Raw genomic sequence first — 24,827 nt, 5'->3', positions numbered from 1 at the left:
CCCCCTTTTTTTTTATGGTGCCAATTTTAAATAATTTTTATTCTCCAGGACAAGAACTACATTTCCACTTGTTTACAGTACTGATAAAGTGCAATGTTTTTCACTTCTTTCCCCTCTGCACACATTCAAGTATTCAGAATGCCCAGATTTACACAGTAGCTTAAATGTTACTTTTAAACTGCTACTGCCTTGGCTACACATTTTGAGTCCTTCAATTTTTGGAAAAGCTGTGTGGAATGCTCTTTCTTCTGTTGTTTAGTCCACCTCTTCAATGGTGGGTCCAGAAGAAGCACCTCCAGATGGGGCTGCTCCACCCCCTGGGAATCCACTAGGCCTGCCTCCTGGCATGCCCCCTACACTCTGGTACAGCTTAGTAAAGATGGGCTTGCAGACCTTCTCCAACTCTTTCTGCTGATGCTCAAATTCTTCCTTCTCAGCAGTCTGGTTCTTATCCAGCCAGCTGATTATTTCATTACATTTGTCAAGGATCTTCTATTTGTCTTCATCACCAATTTTGCCTTGCAGTTTTTCATCTTCCACTATAGCCTTCATGTTGAAAGCATAAGATTCAAGAGAATTCTTGGAAGACACCTTGTCTCTCTGCTTCTCACCCTCAGCCTCCTGGACCATATGCTCAATGTCTTCCTTGCTCAGACGTCCTTTATCATTGCTAATGGTGACCTTGTTCTCCTTGCCTGTGCTCTTATCCACAGCAGAAACATTGAGAATTGCTACGGTATCGGCATACCATACTGAGAGGAACAAGTCTTATGCCTGACCACCACGCTGCTCGTCCTCCTGTGGAGCTCGTGAGTAAAAGAATGACGCAGGAGAGTGGGTCATGAAGCAACTCCGATTTATTCAAGCAAACACTCTGATTATATAGTCTCTGCCAGCCAGCCCAGCGAACCATGGTAACACACACAAACAAACCCGAAGCTATAGTAATGAACACAAGCTGGAACTATAGTGACAAACACAAACCAGGGGTGAGGCCGTCCCTTCTAGCGCCATCTTGTTCACCCTTCCCTGCACCGGACTCAGTTTACCTGATGTCCGTCAGTGTGGAGTCCCAGATGGTGTGGCAGTCAGCACCCCTTACAGAGAATGCCATTTGCATCAATGTCAAATGTTACTTCAATCTGAGGAACACTTCTGGGTGCTGGGGGGATTCATGTGAGCTCAAATTTGCCAAGTAGGTTGTTATCCTTTGTCATTGCCCTCTCACCTTCATAAACCTGGATAAGCACACCAGGCTGGTTGTCCGAATAGGTGGTAAATGTGTATATCTGCTTGGTGGGGATGGTGGTATTACGTTTGATCAGAACCGTCATAACTCCACCAGCAGTTTCAATTCCAAAGGAAAGAGGAGTGACATCCAACAGCAACAAGTCCTGCACATTCTCAGATTTATCTCCAGACAAAATGGCAGCCTGGACAGCTGCACCATAAGCAACAGCCTCATCAGGATTGATACTCTTGAGCTCCTTGCCATTGAAGATGTCTTTCAAAAGACATTCTCGATTTTCGGAATTCGAGTGGAACCACCCACCAGGATGATGTCATGAATCTGTGATTTATCTAGCTTGGCATCTCTTAAGGCCTTTTCCACAGGGTCCAGTGTGCCACGGAAGAGATTAGCATTCAGCTCTTCAAAACGGGCTCGAGTGATTCATGTATATAAGTCGCTACCTTCACAGAGGGAGTCAATCTCAGTACTGGCCTGGGTACTAGAAGAGAGGGTGTGTTTTGTATGTTCACAAGTGGTGCGAAGACGGCGAACAGCCCTCTTGTTCTCACTGATGTCCTTCTTGTGCTTTCACTTAAACTCCGCAATGAAATGGTTGACCATTCGGTTGTCAAAGTCCTCCCCACCCAAGTGGGTGTCCCTAGCTGCGGATCTGACCTCAAAGATGCCATCTGCACTGGTAAGAATGGAGACATCAAAAGTACCACCTCCAAGGTCAAAGATCAACACATTTCTCTCAGCACCAACCTTTTTGTCCAAGCCATAAGCAACAGCAGCAGCAGTTGGCTCACTGATGATTTGGAGCACATTGAGACCAGCGATGGTGCCAGCATCTTTAGTGGCCTGACGTTGGAAATCATTGAAATAGGCTGGTACTGTGACCACAGCATTTGTGATGGTCTTCCCAAGGTAAGCTTCAGCAATTTCTTTCATCTTGGTCAAGACCGTAGAAGACAATTCCTCTGGATAGAAACTTTTGGTCTCCCCTTTGTACTCCACTTGGACCTTAGGCCTGCCTGTGTCATTCACCACTGTAAAAGGCCAGTGCTTCATGTCTGACTGTACAACTGCATCATCAAATCTGCGACCAATCAGACATTTGGCATCAAAAACTGTGTTGGTGGGGTTTATTGCAACTTGATTCTTTGCAGCATCACCGATTAAATGTTCTGTGTCGGTGAAGATGACATAGCTGGGGGTGGTCCTGTTTCCTTGGTCATTAGCAATGATCTCCATTTTCCCATGTTGGAAGACTCCCACACAGGAGTAAGTGGTGCCAAGATCAATGCCAACTGTGGGTTCCTTCAACATGGTTGCTGGGGAATCGGGGGTCGTAACTGACCACTGTGGAGAAAGAAGGGCTGCTGCTGCGCTCCGTATCCCCTTTTCCAGACTGGACTGTGGCCCTAGGCTGCCTGACCAATGGAATATCCTATATGAAGGGGTGGAGGGAAGACACGGTGCATGCTCTCCTGCATCACCTTTCCCATCTCCTAGATAGAGCTCCGAACCTATTTTTTTCCTGCACTCCTTAATTTCCTCATTATCTTGTTTGCCAGGACTGTCTCCCCTCTCCACTCTGCCACTCCCGCTCTCATTCCAATCCTGCCTCAGTTTCTCCAGGCCTTTCAGCAGGCCCTTTATCAAACCGAATATCAGGATATCTAAGTCCTCCAACCCTCCGGGGCATTGTTGTTCATAAGTGGTCATCTGTTCCCCAACCGCTCCCCATCTCTCTCCCGACACTCCAGTGTACTCGAGCCATGGAGAGACCTTCCATGTCCTGTTACAAAACTTTCGGAGGTCGTTCAGATGTGTAGTGACCCCCACATCCCTGCATGCCTTGTAGAGTATCTTAGCCCAGACCTCCAGTTCCTCTGGCTTTATTACTGGCAATTGATTCCCCATCCCCGCCCTTTTCCCGCGGGTTTGGGAAGCTCTTCTTTCTCTCCTTCCAAACACAAGGTTCGGGTACCCTCTCTCTTTCAGCCCCTTCTGGGTTTCCCGACACCCAGGATCTCCGTGCTTGTCCCTGTTGGAGGCGCCAACTGTCCAGCCTAACTGCCGTAGGCTGCCGGGTCCTTCTTACCTAACTCAGGTCTTTGGTGATCAGCTGGATAAACATACGAGAGAAGAGACCTCCAGAGTCAAACAAGTGTAGGCTTTATTCCAGATACCAGCTACATGTCAGCATGCAGGACGACTTCTCCCCGTGAAACCCCCTTCTCCTTCCAGAGGAGAGAGGAACCCAACCCCCAGGCTCTCCTGTCCCCATTTAAGTTCTCCCAGCTGCATAGTTCATCTGTGGACACCGTGTATGCTCTCAGCCCTTTAGCTAATTAACAACAGGTGTGCTCAGACCACGGACCAATCTCAAGGGTGAGATGCTCTCCCCAGCAAGTTTCCACTGAGAAGAGGTGGAAAAACAAGATAGCTTGTGTTTCACTCCTCAATTCCCAGCTGTTTCCTGGGGGGCCTCGTGAGAGCTCTGAGGTTTAGAAGCCCTCACCTTTACATGACCTGAGACTGTTCACGTGAAAACTGAGCTTACACCCCAACAGATATAGAAGTTATGACTATGCCCAGACAATCGGAAAGCATCCAATCAAATACTTGTATTATGGAGAACAACATGTAATGGAGAAAATATTCACCAGATTCACAAAGTAGTATCACTAAAGGGGTCTTCCCAGTGAATGAGCTTTTCCTAAGGAACTACTTTTGATTTACAGAGAATCCTACAGTATTATGTACATAGTACTACAGTATTCACTATGCAGGAGGAGGGTAGACATGGCTGCCAGACCTTCTCCCTTCCCCTTTAAGAATTCCTACAAACCTAAAGGCAGAGTATAAGAATAGACAAGGGCCTGGAGGTCAATCAACTCAGAAAGCTCAGCTATGGATCATCCAATTAGAACATGGAAATAGTTGTGTTACACTCTTCTTCCCTATGTTATCTGCTGTAATAGAGGCTTGCAGACATATGCATATACATATATGCACATATTTATATACGTATAATATGTGATATGCACACATATGCCTATCTTTCCTCTTACAACAGTTTCTGGATGTCAGTAAGCTTTATCATGTTCCTTTTAACATTCAAGTATTACAAAATAATATCTCATTTAACAAAGCGTTCTTAATGCACAGAACACAATCCAATTTTCCTCTTAAGGTCAATATAAAAAAAACTTACACTCTGTCTATTAATATCTAAACCTTGCTACTCTTCTAAATACATTGCACCAACCTTCTCTTTTTAGCCTTTATCTCAACAAGCATATTAGCTGGTATGTAGTTAAGTGTTTAATAAATGCTTATTGACTTGACTTTGAACAGGATCCCATTTCAAGTTCTCTACTCTCAATGCTTTTAGATAATTTAAGTGTTTCATCTGGCAGTTTCTTTAGGTCTCTCTAGAATTTGGATTCACAGAATCTAGTATTTTGGATTATAGGAAAAAAAAAAGCGTGTGGCTCAATAATAAAACATTCACTATTCCTTGTCTAATTCTTTTTGCTAAAATAAAGTTGAGTCTTTTAGCATACAGGAAATGTAACTGACAAAGTTTCTTACCCTCTTCTTTCCAGGTTCAGAAGCTCGGGTATCATAATCATCAGGAAGCTGAAGATAATCCTCCATCCTACTGGCAATTGCTTCCCAGTCCCGCTTCCTCTTAGTGCCAGTCCTCAGGCCATCCAACTTGTCTGAGGGACAAACACAGAGCCGAAGTGTTAAGGGAGACAGAGTGAGTTTGCAAAAAGCACATAAACAAGGGAAAAGGCTGGAACACACTTTCAGAAGATATCCATATTTCTGAAAGCAGCATCACTTGTAGATCCAAATTGTCTTCAGGGCTGGCATAATATCTGACTCTGAGCAACCTCCATCTTTTTTATTTGTCTTTCACACTGGTTTGGCAGCCATAATGATGTCAGTTGAATGATCAGTTCAATGAGTAAATACAAGCAATGACTGCTCAAATATTCAGAGCATTTCAGCTGTCATGTTCTGAAGGCAAAATGCAATTAATCAGGGAACTTCTGAGGGTGATCCCTTCTATTTGATAGTTTAACACAATATTATCACCCCATATTCAATCTGGAATAATGTTAGTAATGTGTTAAACACACAAGAAAATGCACTCCCAAAGACAGAGAAGTCAACTGGTGTAAAAAATTATTTTAGATGAAGTTTCTATTGAGCACAGAATTTTGGGTCTCAAAAGTCAAAATGATGATTTTTGGCAAAATGGGAGATTCTCCATGGATTTAGGTTCTAAAGATGCAAGTCAATATGAATCACCATTTCCTTCTGTTTCTTAGTCACGTACTGTTTGACTATAAGACAGAAGGTTAGGCAAATAAAATGACCAAGTGTTGGGTACAATTTCTGGTCATTCAGTCCCAAAGAAGAAGGACCCATCATTGTGCTGTGGATAAGAAGTCTGTGATTTTAAAATTATGTATGTCAGCCTAGATAACTTCAAGAACGTTACTTGTAGAAAATATGTTAATCATATTTATTCCTATCGATTCAAAATGCCTTATGTTGAATCGTGTTATGCTAGGTATATTTGGAGTCATATGTGGCACTGTGATTATGGATCAAAATTCTTTTAAAAGTTACATTACTGATAATACTTCAATAAAAATAACCATTATTAAGCTAACATAGAAAAGGCTCAAACTTCAGAAACATCCAGGCGTATACAAACATAAAAATATATTTAGTCATCGAGCTGTGCAGAACTTAACTCTGAAAGAGGAAAGCGGTCGAGGACTTCAGAGACAAAAAAAGAACAGATAATTTTATGTTTGTTACAGTAAAGTTTAACACACATTAACTATCTATGAATGCATTACAAGTAGGATTCAAAAATCAGTAAGATTTTGTATATTTGGCACAACTTTGACCCTTTACACCAGTATTATGGCAAAGCAACAAGGCAAAGCAACATTTGGTCTACAAAACTACAATTACCATTTACTCTTACAAGAAAAATTTCTAGTATCTCACTATAATGAAAATCTCCTGGGTCAGTCAACTATATTCAAAGAATGGTAGATCCTTTTAATCACCACAAAAGCCAATACTGTATTCACAAGGCTATATGTATGAATTAGAGCAAATCACACAGAACCTCAGAGAAATAACTCCTTGACTTGTGAAGGGGCAAGGAATATGCATTACTTTTAAAATACAAACATACACACATACAAACACATATCCACAAACCCATGCATCAATAAAGTTCTTCATGGTACAACAGTATACAGTATAAACAGAAGAATAGGAACTGCCCCAACATAGAATATGATATTAAAAGAAAACCCCAAAAGACTTTAAGACTTGAAAAGAGGTCAGTTTTGACATTAACATATTTCAAATCCCAATTCCAAGTACGATTGCTACAAAATAGCAATGAAGGGCACAGTAAGCAATAGGAGAACTTTTCCACATGGGCTATCTGACAGGAGTTGTCGATTGAAAGTCTGAGGTTTGCAACATGTACAAAAGAACAAGCATTATTTCCAGTCAGAATACTCAGGAACAGAATGTTTAATTGAAAACTTTAGTACTTTCACAAAGTTTCCTTCTTGTGTCTGAAGAAAAAATTCACACCCCTCCATAAGACATCCTAGAAACCCAAAACACACAGATGTGTGGCATGAGATAAGTAAAGAAGAAGCTGGCATGGCAAATATAGATCTATAATACGTAGGTATATTTGATGTTAATGGCTTTGGGAGGTTAGAGTTTCAAAGTGGCGGGAAGATAAAGTTGCAAATAGGCATCTAAGCAGATCACAGACTCATACTGTATCTTCAAAAGAAGTTACAATATGTAAAAGAAAAAATTTCTCTTGAAATTAAACTGTATTTTCTAAAAGTAAATGGCATTTCCAAAGAATCTGTTCCAGGTGAACAAAGAACAATTATAAGTTTCAAATGTGAGAATTACATTCTAAATTGAGATGTGGTCTGATTCTGTCTGGAGCATAGAAAGTCAATACACAACAACTTATCAGTGCAGGCAAACAGCATTGAGGCAAAAAAGGTAACATTGTTAGAAGGCCGAAACCTGAAACAGAATGCTGACTGATGGTCAAAAATACTTTGGTCCTCAAAAATCTAATGAGAGTTTACAATTGAGTTTACAATTTTACCCAGTGAAGTAGCAGTTTCAAGCCTCCAAGTCAAATCTGCACAAAATCTGCCCTGACATCTAATAGCTAACTTGAAGCAAGATGGTTGACTCACCACCTGTGCAGGAGTAACAGCTCCTTATATGTTATAAGATGGCAAGGGCAATGTCTCCAACAGTTCCAAAACATACCTGAGTAAAGCTTGCTTTAGATTACACTAAAATTATATAAAATTACATCACTGCAAATAAAAAAGTATATTTAAAACTTATCAAAAACTTTTAAAAAGGGCATAACTTAGTATGTACCTCAGGGGTTCTCAAACTTTTTTTGCTCATGGCATGGTATTATTCTGCTTTGAGGGATCAGGAGACTCACACATGTGATTGCAAGCGTAAGTTCCATATAATTCATGGAAAACTCATGCACACAAATTCCTGCATGAGTTCCACAAGCACTTGCAACTACAAGTATAATCTGCAGTACTCTTGGCCAAATTTCACAGCATGCCCTTTGAGAACCACTGGGGAACTTAAAAGAGTGCAGGCTGAGAAGCTCACCAAGATACTGAACTAGCTGTTTAAAAGTTTTTGGTTTAAAAACAGTATTTTTAGCCAGTGACTTGTTTATAAATGAGAAACAGCCCTGCCATGCTGTGATGCTGGTATAATTTGCCATGAGGAAAACAGAGTGATATCTATGTCCATCCAACTCACAGGGGTGCTTCAACATTACTTTGAGAATATCTGTAGAGCATTCAGAAACAGAAGCTGTTCCTGGCAAATCAATTAATGTGTATTTAATACACCTCCTACAGGTTGCTACAACATTCAAGTAAATGATAACAGGAAGGTAAGTGAAACATGTTCCTTTGGTTGCCAAAGTCTCACCTCTTAGAAGTAAATTTCATTTCCTAAGCAGATTATTTGGCTCCTTGGACAAGACTCAAAGAGGTAAGCACTTCCAAGACTGAACATATTTAATTTACCTTCCACAACTGGACTATATCCCAAAATAACAAGGTGGCCTGAGATGAAAACTGTTAAGTGGTGTAGAATATCATTATCACTTCAGTTTAAAATAAAGATTAATTGCAAACATGTTAGTTTACCAGATTTGTAGCCAGTTCCTCAAGAGACTTAAACAAAATTTCATTTCTGAAAAATCACAATCTAAAGAATCTGCCCTTAACATTCACATACATCACTACAGAACAGCCTGGAAACATGTCATGACTACATTTCATTTTTTCATATGTTTTAGAAATTAGAAAGAAACAGAGTGACTTGCAGAATTTTATCCTGGATCATCAGCTTGGATCACATACAGCTTTTTAATGTATATGCCTAACTGATATTTACCATATTTTTTAGTATTCTTTTGTCTAAGTTAATTTTTTCTCTCCCTGACTTCAAAGAAAAAGATAGTCAATTGTTGAAGAAGAGGAGAGAAGAAAATTCCAAAGTCAGCAAAACAACCTAGTCAAACAATATAGTGTACGGAACTTTATTTCATTTAAAAATAACTTTTAGGTGAAGAACAGATTTAAAATGTGTTTAAAGAAACATGTACTCATATATCTAAACATTTTTTTTAATATGTAAAATGACTTTAAAGACGATTGCAGCTGACTGAAAAATTAAAGGAGACAGCTAATTCCCATTATGACTTCCCATGCAAAGAAAGTACAAGCTATCTACATTTTTCAAGCCACATATACCACGTGGTTAAAAAGACTTTTTCAAGAAATTACAACAAAGCACTTGGCCTGGTGTAACATCACAACTGATTATACAATTACAATTCATCATTCTCTTCAAGTGTTTAATAGATTAACAGATGAGTCAGGCAAAATGAAAAGCATTTTCTGGGGAACTGCTTGTAGCATGTACCATTCTGATCCAAGCAATCAACACAAGGTCTGAGCAACCTAAATGCTGTTCAAGTAGTAATTGACAGTTCAAGCGTTTAAAACATTTAGCTATTACTTTCCCCACTGCATCAACAGTATAAAAATAAGAGAAAAAGAAGGACTTAAAAGCATTCTGTACCTAATACATTAATGCAGGATACATCATAATCTCTTGTATTTGCACAAAATGTGATTTTTTTTCCGAAAAAACATTTTTAAGTCAACCCAAAACATCAAAACACTTCTTTGTGATGGCAATTAAAAGCATAAAAGTTCCACTGCATCCATAATCACATCTCTCCCCAGAACCTTGCATTGAACTACACCCAACTGTGATTCTGAATCATTTCAGGCAGTTGTCTCCTTCTAACTTTCAGGAAAGTTCTACAAGGAAGGCTCATTCTTTTCAGAGACTTCAACTTCATAACCGCCCTTTTTTTTTAACTTTTACTTAAGAACAAGGATCAATGTATTCAGAATGTAGAATATGGTTGGACAATGGTCACATTACACTTTAAAAAACAGATATCCCGTCGGTACCAGTGGTGCTGATCTATATTAAAAAGTATATAAAAGGATCAATTTGTGAACTGGCAACAAAACTAAACTTATTTCATATTTTTTTCTCTTTAGTCTAACATGTAAGTGGTATTGAAATTACTTCATTTATAGTACTGCTCACATCTGTACATCATTTTCAGGCATCAGAACGGCTAAATTGCAGGCTACCAAGAAGATATGATGGAAGATGTAGTATGTGTGCCAAAAAGTTTCACTGAGTAGAGACTCAGGGAAGCCTACTTTTTAGAGAGAAGATCTATATAAATTACCACCAAGTATCAGACATATAAAAACAGGAAAAAGGGAATACCCACCTAGCTTTGCCTCAGATGTGTCCATCTCCCATTTGCTTTTCGGAATGTAACCCTAAATCGTACACAGAGAGAAGCTCAAAGGGTTAGAAAGAAACACATACATGCATAACATTTTTGAACTGGAAACAGTATTAAAACTGGGAATAGGTTCAAGTTCCACTCATTAACTATAAACATTGCCTTGGATAAGCACAACCTGAATTATTAGCAGAGGAAACTACTCAGTTACTGAATTCACCAAACTTGACTACTTGGTTCATAGCAGTCCCTATGGATGATCATGAAGACGCTCTGGGGGCAGCTACATGTAGCACAGACCTAACAAATGTGAGTTGAATCACAGCTGTAAGCACATAAAACATGAGCACATAGATGGTTACTATAGTGATAATGCTCAAAGTAACAGGACTTGTAATACATAACAGGAGCTAGGTTATTTCCTTTAATACGACTCCAATCCTCAAATTGATTAGGCATATTTTCCCAAGAGTGTTGTTCAAGTAAGTCATGGTTTGTTTCACTGCATTTTTAAATACTCAAAAGAAAGGAGAAAACAGTATCACTGAACCCAACAGTGAAGTGCAAACTCATTTTTTAAAGACTTGGTCACTTACCAGGTAAATCTTAGAAAGGTTAGATTTTATTGAATTAATTTTTCATTGAAGTATTGAATTTTAAAGCAATTCAAAGTACATTTCATCAGTTAATGTGGTAATGTATGTTTTATTAAACCCAGGGCCTAGCACAGTGCCTGGAACATAGCTGTCACTAAATAAATGCCTGTTGACTGGTCAAGTGATTAAATTACATTTCCCTTTTTGTAAAGTCAAATATCTCAGTAGATTAACTTACTGAATACATTTATATGTAATAAGCAATTACTTTATGAAAGTCTCTATTTCAAAAACTTCAAGGTCTTCAGTATATGTACTTAATCATCTTATTTTCAATTAAGAGATTCTACTCAGTAAAGCTAATTTTTTTTTCATGCATATTGTGAATCCCATTCCCCTTTATATGGTGCTCTGCTATAGGTTCTCTCCTGATATGCAGACTTTAATCTAATACTGGGCTTTTATTTTAGAGTTTTCATAAATAATGGCATCTCTCTCAAGGATCAATAAGACCCTGCTACTTTAAACATTCAATTTCATACATCCAGGTGAACACACACTGTAACCAAAATATTTGCAACAGCAGCTCTTGGCATCAGGGCTTATATAACACAGCACAATCGCTTTAGGAGTCCTGCAGGTGTCAAACATTTCCTGTCATTAGATAGCACCGACAGCTCAATTTCATTTTACTAAATGTTATATCAGGTCATAAATTACACTAGATTCTTCATCAAACACATTTTTAAAATAAGAACAAAACCAAGACAAAAACTACGCTGCAGTAAATGTACTAAAAAGTAAAAACCTGATCCAGTTGGCAAATTATACCTTCAAATCTGCTCAAAACCTTAGGACCACCAAAACAATGTATTGTATAGACACTGTGCCACACCTACTAGCTTCACTGAGGTCCTAAAATGACAAAATAGCATCATACTAGTAATCATAGCTTAACCAGTTAGCTTAGATCTTACCCAAATGGAATAATTTGGAGAGTGTGCAAAATGCCAGTTATTCTGTGTGTTCCATTTATATTATTCAACTAAAGTAAGACTCACTCTTAACCCTTTGGGTGCAGGATGGTTGGACTTTTTCAAGGATCTTTTAATATACTTAGATTAGGCCCTAACAGCAGATCTACAGCCTGCTTTTTCCAATGGGTTAACAGAAGTCTTATTAACACAGAAAATTCAAAGAAAATAGGCATGTACTAATTTCCACCTCAGGTATGCTGATACCACGCAGTCCTTTCTTGTGACTGATCCTCCCATCCTCTTCTTATATGGCCCAAGTTGAGAACAAAAGAAATGGTACAAGAAGAAAAACCCTCTATTGTTGTGTCTCTGAAGTGAAAACAGTAGTACTACTGTAATGTTTTCCTTTTCAAACAGAAGATATTCAAGTACAAGTTTTCCCCTAGACTCTGGCAAGTCAAAAGTCTCCTTAAGTGAACTGCACATATTATCTCTTTCATCAGGAAAGATGATGCTTTTAAAAGTTAAATCTTTATGTACTTTATGTGTGATCATTTCTCAGCACTGACACTACAGGTAGAAAACAGATGTTAGCAGTCAAATCCAGCAGAGAGTATGGTCCCTTTACTTGAATTTCCCATCTGCAGTTTAATTTAAATCAAGCACAGTTTAGTGAAGAAAAAGTTATGTCTTAAAAAACAATGCAAAACAAAACATGCTAAAACTTATATGCCATGAACTTTAGAACTTATATTTTCATGCACATTCAGCATCTATGAAGTGGATTCTAAAGGTTGACACCATCTCTACAAATTCACATGATTTTCCTCAAGTCTTCTAAATCACACAAAGGCTCTGTGGTCTCGCCTCCTAAAGATTATGTATGAATAACTAACACTTAAGACTTTGCAGACTGGAAGCAGGGCTCTTACTTCGTAGCATAGAGTGTAAAGAGGGGGTCAAGTGAGCCAAGGAGTAGAATAAGCCTAGCAATATTTCAAAACAACAGTTTTTCATGCCACTGTGGGCTCTTTTACTTGCCAAGCTATTCTACAGGTCATTTTCCTGAAAGACAGATTGAGCCAAAAGCACCTACATAATTACAGGTGTTGTGTTAGGTGCATAGGGACTTTTGACTCACTCTAAGCAAGCCTAACTAACATGAAGCAATGTCACTGACTACATAGACAAGATACATTTTCACATACCCTTTTTAATAGGATAGAATTTGGAAGAACAAATCCAGCAGCAAGTGGTAATCAACTGCTACTTCATCCAGTAACAGTTTTTAAGGAAGAGTTGATGTAAAACCAATTCTGAAACCTTGTAACAAGAAGAGAGGTTTATGTAGGTGGTGGTTAAGCTGACTGCACCACATGCCTGCTGGAATGTAATTCTACCTTACCTCTTACAACCTTAGAAAATTCAAATGTGGAATAAATCCCCGAGAAACACTACTCCACCAAATCCTACAGTCTGCAAATGTATGTGGAAAGGGGAAGTTGAGATGTGCTCTGTCAAGAAGTTACTTGTTCTATGAACAAAGACAGCAGAAGTGTCTAATTTTTGAACAAAGCATGAATTTCCTCAGGTCTTCTTAGGCTTGTTTTCATATAGAATCTATTACTTTCTACTATATGTAGGGGAGCCATGGTGCTGGGAATGGAAGGCTAAAAGGTCAGTTAGGCCCTTCTAACGCACAAGTTGTTCAAAGTGGCTGATCATTCTCCTACCAGTTCGCTTTCCTCTTCCTCTGCATCTTTCTTTTCTTCTTTCTGCTCTTCAATATTTGCATCAAAATCTTCCATCTCCACCTGAATACCCCATGCCAAAAGTGTTTATAGGTTAATATTTATAAAAACAGTTTTTCTGAGCTATTACTTGGAAAAAGGACACAGGGTAAACTGCCAAATCACAAACAATTTAGCAAAACAAAAACTCATTTACTGGTAATATCCAATCTGGCTGTAAGAATCTGAATTTAGGGAACAAAGCAGAACAAAACAGGAAATGTATTTTACTAAATATTCCTTTGCTTTGTCTTTCTGGAATGCCTTATGTTACCTAGTTAAATGGTCTGTTCAAAGTAGGCACTTAATACAAACTGACCAACTATTGGTCTTTAATAACAAAATAATCACTTCAGAATAGAAAAATCTTAGAAACTGAGAAATCATTCTATTACCACAATGATTAAAATTGGTAAAGACAAGATTTTTTCCCTTATGAAATAGTGAATGTTAATAAACTCTAGTATAATTAAGAAGAACTACTTATTTTCATGTCACTAGGTTTACCGTATACCTTCAGCTTAAATGAAAAGGGAAAATGATTTCTTGAATTTATGCAATCATTTCTATAGGCTCATCAATTTTGATGTGGATGAGCCTTCCAAAATTAATGAGCCTTAGTGGTCATCTGGGAAACCTCTTGTTCACTCAGGCAGTAAACTGAACAGCAGAGTTCAAACCCAGACCCTCCAACTCCAGGTCCAGTGGTCCTTTTACTATGACAACACTGTCTCCACTAAAACCAGAGAAGTTTGTCCCCATCTTTAACGATGCTCAGATGGTATAAAGATAACTTATGTAGTTTTAATAGACAAAGACTACACACAAACTTCAGAAAGCAATGATTTACACAACACTCTGAAGTTGCATTTTTCAACAAATTTAGCCCATATCGCCTATAACAATGACCTATGAAACTAGAAAATACAGAACCCTACTCTTCCAACTCTCATTATGAAAGTTCAAATTTGTTTTGCATTCAGATCTGAGGACATGTACCTACCTCTTCAATAGCAGCATCTTGTAATAAGGAACGAATATCTAGGCGCATCATATGACGAGGTGCAGTTTCCCAGTGATCAGCCATCTATGGAGAGATTTAAATGGTCAGAGCATCTGAGAGAAGTAGCACAGTAGAAGAAACAAGGAACTCCATATCAGAAGGGCTGAGTTTGAGTCCTGCCTCTGTCACTTAGTAGCTGTGGGACCTTCCTGAGCTTCAATTTCTTCATCTGTAAAATCAAGACAAACTAATTGTCCTCTAAGAACCTGTCCAATTCTGAAAGTCTCCAACTTTCACTTAAATATTCAAAGCTTGCTCAAGTAGAATGGAAAAAGAGAGACACAGACACAGTTCACTGCAACAGGCCATTAGGAGTGACACCACAAATAATGATAACTGACGTTTAGGGTAGCATTTTTAGAGCCTTGCAAAATTCTTTATATACATTTTATCACTTAATACTTAACTGTGAAATAATCTGTGCAGCTGCGAAATAATGCACAATAAACTGTGAAGCTGTGAAATGACTGCTGCAGGTATTATTATCCTCACTTTACAGATAAGAAAACAGACTCAGAGAGATGAAGTGATTTCTTATGGGTCAATCTAGCCAGCAAATAGCTGAGGGAAGATTTGAAGACAAGTTTCCTGACTTCAGATAGTTAAAGTGGTGCACTGGATAGAGCACCAGGCTTGGAGTCAGGAAGACTCATCTTCCTAAGTTCAAATTTGCCTTAAGACACTAGTTGTGTCTAGGCAAGTCACTTAACCCTGTTTGCCTCAGTCTCCTTATCTACAAAATGAGCTGAAGAAGGAAATGGCAAACCACTCCAGTATCTTTGCCAAAAAAACTTCAAATGGGGTCACAGAGAGTAAGAAGTGACTGAAATGAAACAACTCCTAAGTATAAGTCTAACTCTATATTCACTACACTATGCTGCTTTTAAAAGGTAAGACTGAGAGTTTTGAAGCCTAGATGGTCATGTCCAGGTATTATCAACACCTTTCTTAATGAAACAGAATGACAGCTGCAAATATTTTATGGAAGATAAAAAGGCTCTCACACGTACAAAAATATTTATAGCAGCTCTCTTTGTGGTGGCCAAAAACTGGAAATCAAGGGGAATGCTCATCAACTGGGGAATGGCTGAATAAACTGTGGAATATGAATGTAATGGAATACTATTGTGCTATAAGAAATGATGAACAGGAAGACTTCAGAGAGCCCTGGAAAGACTTATATGAACCGATGCTGAGTGAAAGGAGCAGAACCAGGACAACTCAGCACACAGCAACAACCATAGTGTGCGAGGAATTTTTCTGGTAGACTTAGTACCTCATTGCAATGCAAGGACTTAAAAAATTCCCAATGGACTCTTGTGGCAAAATGCCAGAGAAAGAACTATGGAATTTGATCACAGAATGAAGCAGACCATTTTCTTCTGTATTATGTTTTGTTTTGTTTTATGGTTTCTCCCATTCATTTTAATCCTTTTATGCAACGTGACTAAGATGAAAATGTATTTAACAGGAATGTATGTGTAGAACTTATATAAAATTGTAATACTGTCTCACGGAGGGAGTGGGAAGGAAGGGGGAAAGGAGGAGGATGGAGGGGGAAAAAATCTAAGATATATGGAAGTGACTGTAGAACACTGAAAACAAATAAAATAATTTAACAATAATAAAAAAAAGAATATTCACCTCCTCCAAAAAAGACAAAAAGGCATTCTAAAGGAAGACTAGCTTTTATAAGCATATCAATGGAGCTTCACCAACTAACTTCAAAAGCTTATGACTCTATATATCAAAACAATTACCTTATTAATTTCCTTCAGTTTTCTTCCATGGATGTTCCTTTTGCCACAAGTCTGGTTGTCTGCACTCATTTCAGCTAAATACACCTAGAAAGAAAGAATCAGGAATCAAGTATACATTTAAGGAATTATTGTAACAACATAAGGTACTACACAAAATTAACTTATCCAGGTACCTCAAAGCCCTTGGTTTTTGCTGCACTCCAAAACTGTTCAAAATGCCTAACTCGGTCATTAATGGCATCTAGAATTATGAAGGGGAAAAAGCCGTCATCCAAGGTTTTCTTGAAAGTTTTGAACATGCTCGTACGGTAGGTCTCCTCCATATCAGCTTCATACTCATATTCCATCACCTAGTTTAAGGAAATATTAGAACTTAGCATAAATAAAGGAAGAAGTTTAAACCTGCCACCTGATTAGTAGTTGATTAGAATCAGTTACTAGCTCTAAGCACATCTCTAAACTTGGTAATAATATTTCCATACACAAAAATAGTGTTATGTATGTCTAGGGTGAGGGAGGAAGGGGGATAGTTTTTCTTTTCCTTCCCTCTCAAAAAAAGTTTTTCTTAAATTTCATCCCAAAAAAACAAAAATCAGCTACTGGGAATATAGCATACCTTCTTCTTCACCCTCTTTCCAGTATCAGGGTCTTTCTCTTCTTTTTCCACTTCAGTGATGAAGTAATCATCCAGACTGAGTACTCTAGGAGCAGGTCCCCCACACTCTACTTCCTTATCCTAAGAAGCAATTAAAAAAGAACTATTTTCCTCCTATTAAAACAAACAAAGCTTGATCTCTAAAGGCCAAGGAATCATTCAAACTTATTTTCCTAATTCAGAAACCAGAAAGGTAATTTTTGGACACATTCATAGAAGCATGGTATCTCGAAAGGGGAAAAGGATAACTTTGTTGTATACTTCTCTGACCAGAGAACAAATACACGTATAACATGCAGCAGCAAGCTGAAGCACAGGGGCCCAACAGAAATAGAAAAAAGAATCCTGTCTCAAAACAGCACGCTGCTGAGGAAAAAGGCTAATCATAATAACAAATCTCTTGTCTTTTCTGAACTCACACGAATAAGTTTTGCAACATGTGTCTTTCCACTTCCAGGTAATCCTCTCATTATGACAACTATCTGAAATACAAAGGGAAAAAAAAATTTAGTCTAACAGAAAAATTTCTGTGCAATAAAAACCTGTACTTAACTGAAAATCTAATAGGCTACCTTATGAATTATGATTACAGAGGCATATATTACAATTCTCTACAATTATCAGCAAACAAATATAACTAAGTTAGGGTCTCATCACTTCATGATATGAAAAGGTTTTATGATAAACAGAGGAGCAACTTGAAAAATAAATTCTTTTCTTAGGCAATCTAATCAAGACTCCTGCTTTTTTTTCTCTCTTCTGTTTTCCTTCATATGAAAAAGAATTTGAAATCCAGGTCTCTCATTCTTAAACTCCACTTAACTTTTTTTGAAACCCTAAGTTATTAATCTAATTAAACTAGGACTTCTTAAAGATCTTCCAATTGCTTAAAAGAAATTCAGAATACATGCTGACTTCAGGGAAGGAAAAATTTGTCATGTTATATTTATGCTATAGGAACTTAAAAATATTCAGGATCTGAAGGGGCTCAGACACTATATAACATCATGGAAAACATCCTGGATCCTTCAAAGACCAAGGTTTCGGTTCTAAGCTGATCACTATGTCTATGCCCCTCAGCTTCTTCATCTGTGAAATGGAGATGATAATACTTGCAACTTCTAACTTATAGGCTTGCTTTGAGGAAAGTGCGAAAAAGTAAACATGGGTTATGTGCACTTTTATATGAAGACTATCAACTCCATGCTACTCACCCTCTCAGGTCGGCTCTCTCGGCCTGGTGGTTTCAGAATATCATCAACATTCTTAGACTCAGGTTTCTTTTCTACCCGAGGGGCTGGAGGTGGCTGGTGGCTTAGTGATGGTGTAGACATAGGCATCCGTTCCTCAGGATAAGTCCTTCGGTCTCCTAGAATTCCCATAGTTGAATATATTATTTTTTACTTAAATAACAACCTTAACTCCCTCTAGCCATCAAAACGTAATTTAATTTAAATCAACCATAAAGATCCAGAGGCTATTTTAAAGAATTTGTTAAATTTAATTCTTACACAAATTTAAATTAATATAAATAAAACAAAACAGAGGAAATGGGCACCTTTAATTACATCCCCAGGGATATAGATGCCTTTGGGATGCCTGTCTACTTAATTTATACATATGTAATTCATAGTAAATATGAATACGAATACATACATAATTCATAGTAAATACAACTTTTTTAAAGGAAATGAAATCCAAAGGAAAATATTATGTATTCTTACAGTTTGATCTAAAACCTCTGCTCTGCAGTTGTAAGAGTAAAAAAATCTCTTTTCCTTAATAAGACAATCAACTCAGTATATTTATGAGATGCTAGATTTTTAGCACTTTCAATAAAAAAGGAAAAATCATATTACCCTATAATGACAATCATTTTGCCCTGTCCTGACACATACTGATCTCATTATTGTTTTCTATATGTAAAAAAATACAAGATCACAATCAACAAGCATTTACTAAATATTTTCTATATGTAAAACATTGTTAAAAGAATACAAAGAAAAAAGGAAAACAGGCCCTCAGGAGCTTACATTCTAATGGAAGAGGCAAGCCATACCTAAATAGGCATAGAACAAGGTTTAACAGGGAAGACGCTATCATCTGGGGAGACCAGCAAAGGTACCCTGCAGAGAGGTGTGTCTGAGCTATCTTGGAGCAAGCCAGGAGCTCCAAGACATAGAGGGAACAGACAGAATTCCAGACCTGAGGGATTGCCTGTACAAAGGCAGGGATGGTGGGAGATGGAGCGCCTGTGTGAAGTGTTTAATAGCAAGTAGGTCAGTAGGGCTGGGCCACAGAGTGTGTGAAGAAGTTATGTGTAAGAAGAATGGAAGGAAATGAAGGGTCAGGTTTTGTTTTAAATGTTAGCATGAAGACTTCATATTTAATGCAGCCACTGGAATTCATTGAGGAGTGGAATGTCAGACCCATGCCTTAGGAAATTCACACTTTGGTACCTATGTTTCGGAAGACGAATAGGAAGAACAAGAGACCTGTTAGGAGGCTCCTACAATAGCCCAGGTAAGATGTCTGGAGTAGAGGGTCTGAATTAGTTGTGTGGTTGTGTGACCACAGAGAAGGGGATCTACTTGAGAGATGCTGTAAAGATAATAACAAGCTAGGATGGCCGAATGGATTCATGGGGCAAGGAAGGAGAGGGAGAAATTAAAGATGAATACTCTTGACAGTAACAGGAAAATTTTAGAAGACAAGGACTTGAGAGGGAAAGATAAAAAGTCTGTTTTGGACATACTGAATTTGAGATCTTAGAATCAGAGGATCACATATTTAGGGCTAGAAGGGACCTCAGAGGTTATGTAATCCAATCTTATTTTACAGAGGAGGGTCCTGTGGGATATCCACTTATCAATGTCCAAGACCCAGTTCTTGATCTAGAAGTGGATCTCAGTAGAGAAATTAGGGCTGATCTACAGCTCTGGGAGTAATTGCATAGAGAGAATATATCTGAATATATAACTGAATCCAAGAGAGTTGATGAAATCTAGTGATAAGTAATACAGAAACAAAAGACAAGAAGGCAGAGCCTTGTGGCACAAGCAGAGATACTGGGCAAGAAATAAATAATGATCTGGAAAAGCAATCTCATGAAAACCTAGAGAAGAGACTAATTAATAGTGTCAAATGCTGCAGAGAAGTCCAGAAGGATAAGAAATAAGAACAGACCATTAGATTGGACAACTGGAAGATCACTGTTAACATTGGAGAGACCAGTTTCAGCTGAATGAAAAGAAACACATGTGAATAAACCTCCATTCTTAGAACTTAACATATAGTGACAATAAAAAACTTCTCCCAATGGTAACATTCTCAATGTCCTAATATTTACTGAGGCTCTGCTTTACCTCCAAACATAGAGGGTCCATGGTCATAAGCTGGCCTGTCAGTTTTCCGTTCATATGAAGGCCTATCAAATCCGCCACGTCTGGATGAGGAGTGCTCTTTTTTATCACGATAAGACTGTGTCCTGGGTGTGATTGGGGGTGCCCTGATTTTAAAAAAAGGACAATTAGTAGCACCCTGGCTTACAAAATAACCGTAACTCTAACCCTTACCATGGATGCCTCACATGTCAAATACTCAAAATCTTTATACTGCTTTACTATAAAGATCAGCTTTACATTCATTCAAAAAAAGGCTAAAAGATGCAAAGGTCATCTGCCTATTTAAGGCATGCACTGGACTCACCTTTTTTTACAAGGTCACCTCCTCTCTCTGCCAACAAATTTTACCTCCCCCCGGCTTATTATTCCAGAAAACATAAATACTTGCTTAATAAAAATGCATTCAGTCCTTTTCCCACCCAAATTAATGTACATAAGAATCTAAATATGCAGTTAATATGCAGGCTTTCTGTAAAGCCTGATCAACTAATCAATTGTGGACCCCAGGGTTATGGTAATCTGCATAGTTAACATGGCCATGTTATTTGTGTAAAGAGAATTTTCTGCACCGTACCGGTCTTCCCGAGGACGGCGATCTCTGTCAAATCGATCACGATCATATTCAATGATGGCACGATCACGGTCTCGGTCCCTGTGTGTTTCTCGATCTCTTTTAAAATCTCTATGATCTACCATGACATTGCTCTGACGATCAAAATAAGGTTCACGATCCCTATCTCTATCATAGCGGTCTCGTTGGCCTGGGTGCTCTGGAAAAACAAATAATGTGAAATAAACAAAATAGCCTCAAACCTAAAGTTAAGGTTAAAGATGAAGCTAGTCTACAGACTACTGTAATCCACTAAAATTTGAATTTTTAGATATATAGGTGTTAAAAAAGCAATTGCTACCTAACTCAAAAGGATATAATGTTCACATCCTCAAAAGTTTTAAAGGGTTCATTTCTGGGCATTTCTTACCTGTCTCAAAAGGTGATCTTTCAGGTAAGGGATCAGGACGCAGAGTTATTCTCTCCCCATAAGGTATCTGTTCAACTTTATTGGTAGATATGTCTGGTAAGCAAGATCAGGAATAAAAACACTTAGTGTGACACTTGAGGTAGATAAGTAGCCTGGTAAGACTTAGGTACTACGAACTTTCTGAATAGGTTTAACACACTGACTTGTGCGTGTGACCTTAAGAAAGACGTCTGGGTTCATATTTTATAATTACAGCAAAAGGGAAAGAATAAAAGAGTTTGACAGAGATGTCTTTACTGATTTGCTATTTCAGACACATACACTGTCCTACTACACATAGGACCTCTTCAATAAGAACTCCTAGGTTGGCTACCAAATACAGAATGTGAGAAACCTGGGTTACAAGAGCTAAAGCCTTTGGGGAAAATTATTTTTTCCAGAAAAAAAAAGTTTCTTGGTTCTTATATGCCAAATATATTTGCCAATTAGCTTCACTTCGTAAAAGACGGGATTCAGAAATGAATTCATCCACAAAAAGCTACGTATTAACACCAACTTTTGAAAATGACATTCATGTCTGTATTACATTGTATTTCAATGATCTAGAGGATAGCTAGACTAGTATTACAGGTACTGAAACAACAAGAATAAATTATGCTTAGTAACATAAATTTGAGGAAAGAAGAATGGGGAAAACAAGACATAAAAAGACAGGCAAAAAGTAACATAGGAAAAATTGGCACAAAGAGAGCCTGGTGATGCACAGCAACAACCACAGTGTGTGAGAGTTTTTTCTGGTAGACTTAGATTTTTGTAATAACACAAGAACTTCTGAAAAAAAAAAAAATCCCAATGGTGGACCTCAAGGCAAAATGCCTTCCACACTCAGAGAGAGAAATATGGAAGTCACTCACATAATGTAGCAGATCATGTTTGTGTATGTGTATCTGTTTGTGTATCATGTTCTGATTTGTTATACGGATTCTTTCATTTATCTTAGTCTGACTACATAGCATGACTATAGTGAAAATATACTCAATAGGAAAGTATATGTAGAATCTATACAGAATTGTATGCAGTCATGGGGAGGGAGGGAGGTAGTGGGAGGTGGGTGGGGAGGGATAAAATCGCAATTGTATGGCAGTGATTGTTAAACATTAAAAAAATAAAAAAAATTAATAAAAAAAAAAAAAGAGAGCCTGGTGAGATCTTTGTCACTAAAATCCTATTCCAATGCCTCAAGGTGGCATGAGGGTGACCCTAGAGTCTTCACAGCTGTGCCATTGGGAGGCAAGTTCTGGAAGGCTCTATCATGGGAAAGGTTTCCAATAAGGTTCTAGCTCAACAGCCTATGTCTGTTTTAGCACCAGACTAAATATGAAGAGAATCATCACTAGAAGGTGGGCTACTTGCTGATTTCTTTGACCATGGCAAAATAAAATTAGTGCTTACAAACCAAATGTATAATGTTCTCATTCTTGTTTCTCACTTTCTCTCTCTCTCTCTCTCTCTCTCTCTCTCATCTAATGCCTTTGGTGAAAATTTTGTCTACCAATAATTTAGTTTCATGACTCTTATATAAATAAGGGGCAGTTGGTTGGTGTCATGAATGGAGCACTAGATTTGGGGTCAGAAAGACCAGAGTACAAATCCTGCCTCAAATACTAAACAGTTGTGTGACTTAAGCTGGTCACATCAGCTCTTTCAGACTCAATTTCCTTATTTCCAAAATAAGAATAATAGCACCTACTTTATCAGGGCAGTTAGTTGTGAGGATTAAATAACATTCAAAGTGCTGAGTAAATACTATTATTTTTTCTAATGATTTGATGTATCATTTTTAGATTGCTTATATTTCCCTCTGTCTGAGAGCTACCCATTATAATGAAGTTCTGGTTTTGTGTTTTTTTTTTTAAAGAGGCAGATAAAAAATATTCAGCAAAAATGCTTTACACATCAAAAAAAAAAATTGACATTACATGCAGTATTGCATACATATGGCCTCCATCCCATTCCCATCCCCCACACAGGAGTCAGGGGAGGTACTGTTGTTATTAGTATTAATCACACATACCTGCCAACTACCTAGCTGCCTCCTTCTACTTAAATACTTTGTACATATTGTCTTCATATATATTATCTATGTACTTATAATATATGTACTTGCTGTTTTCCCCATTAGAATGCAAGCTCCTTTTGGAATATGGACAGTTTCAGTCTGGCACATAGCAGGTACTTATTTTAATTAATAAATGCTTCTTAATTCATTGGATCTTTTCTCTGGATATGTCAATTGAACTCATGAACACTTACTTGCTTTGGCAAATACATTACCCTTTTACTGAGCAAGAGGGAAAGTAATAAGGTTACACGAATTAATAGCAGTAAGAATGGGAATATTTTACCTGTCAGGTTTATGAATAAGGGAAGAATTTATGAGCAAATAAGAGACAGGGAGCATTATGGGATATAAAATGGGTAACTTTGATCACGTAAATTAAAAAGGTTCTTTACAAACAAAACCAACGCAGCCAAGATGAGCAGGAAAGCAGGAAACAGAAAAACGTTTAAAGCAAGTTTCTCTAATAAAGGGCTTCTTTCTCGAACATAGAGAAGGGAGTCAAACTGATAGGAATGTGAGTCATTTCTCAGCTGATAAGGTCAAAGGATATAACCAGCAGTTCTCAGAAGAATGAATTAAAGCTGTCCATATTCATATAAGGGGATGCCCATCAACTGCAGAATGGCTAAACAAGTTGTGGGATATAATTGCGATATGATACTATTATACTATAAGAAATGATGAGTAGGATGCTTTCAGAAAAAGCTGGGAAGACTTACATGAACTGATGCAGAGTGAAACGATCAGAACCAGGAAACTATTGTACACAGTAACAATACTGGATGATGATCAATTGTGAATCTATTACAGCTATTCTTAGCAATACAATGATCCAAGAAAATTCTGAAATACTTATGAGGACAAATACTATCCACCTCCAGAGAAAGAATTCATGGAGTCTGAATGTAGTTGCAGCATACTTTTTTACTTTCTTTATTATTCTTGAGTTTTTTTGTCTGTTTTCCTTTGCAATACAGCTGATGAGGAAATGTTTTGTATGACTGCACATGTATAATCCATATTAAATTACTTGCCTTCTCACTGAGGGGGGAGGGGAGGAAAAGAATTTGGAACTCAAAATTTTAAAAACAAATATTAAAAATTTTTGTTTAGATGTAATTGAGGAAAAAAAATTAAATGTTTAAAAAAACCGGTAAGAATAGGGACCAATTGTCTGAATTTTAAAACTACTCCCAAGTGTTTGGTTTTACAACACAAAAAACAGCTAAATATATTACAATAAGATAATTAGGTTATAGAAGCTGTATG

The 24,827-nt window shown here is 37.8% G+C and overlaps 1 protein-coding gene across 7 annotated transcripts in view; it reads right to left on the bottom strand.

Moving 5' to 3' along the window:
- The window catches only part of YLPM1 (YLP motif containing 1), a 90,490-nt gene that overhangs the window by 25,731 nt on the left and 39,932 nt on the right, over positions 1-24,827 (bottom strand). For 6 of the 7 annotated variants that reach the window (XM_072622583.1, XM_072622581.1, XM_072622584.1 and 3 more), the window contains 12 exons: positions 21,437-21,529; positions 21,031-21,226; positions 20,418-20,560; positions 18,267-18,421; positions 17,472-17,534; positions 17,014-17,133; positions 16,571-16,747; positions 16,398-16,481; positions 14,578-14,661; positions 13,518-13,598; positions 10,194-10,245; positions 4,835-4,965 (listed from right to left, as the gene is read on the bottom strand). In XM_072622583.1, the coding sequence (XP_072478684.1) occupies positions 4,835-4,965; positions 10,194-10,245; positions 13,518-13,598; positions 14,578-14,661; positions 16,398-16,481; positions 16,571-16,747; positions 17,014-17,133; positions 17,472-17,534; positions 18,267-18,421; positions 20,418-20,560; positions 21,031-21,226; positions 21,437-21,529 (1,379 nt within the window). The remainder of the gene's footprint in view (positions 1-4,834; positions 4,966-10,193; positions 10,246-13,517; positions 13,599-14,577; positions 14,662-16,397; positions 16,482-16,570; positions 16,748-17,013; positions 17,134-17,471; positions 17,535-18,266; positions 18,422-20,417; positions 20,561-21,030; positions 21,227-21,436; positions 21,530-24,827) is intronic. The other variant, XM_072622585.1, reaches the window with a different exon arrangement.

The sequence above is a fragment of the Notamacropus eugenii genome, chromosome 7 (assembly GCF_028372415.1).
Source record: "Notamacropus eugenii isolate mMacEug1 chromosome 7, mMacEug1.pri_v2, whole genome shotgun sequence".
In the NCBI taxonomy this organism is placed as follows: domain Eukaryota; kingdom Metazoa; phylum Chordata; class Mammalia; order Diprotodontia; family Macropodidae; genus Notamacropus; species Notamacropus eugenii.
The sequence above is the reverse complement of the archived record's forward strand: the minus strand, read 5'-3'. Positions and strand labels throughout refer to the sequence as shown.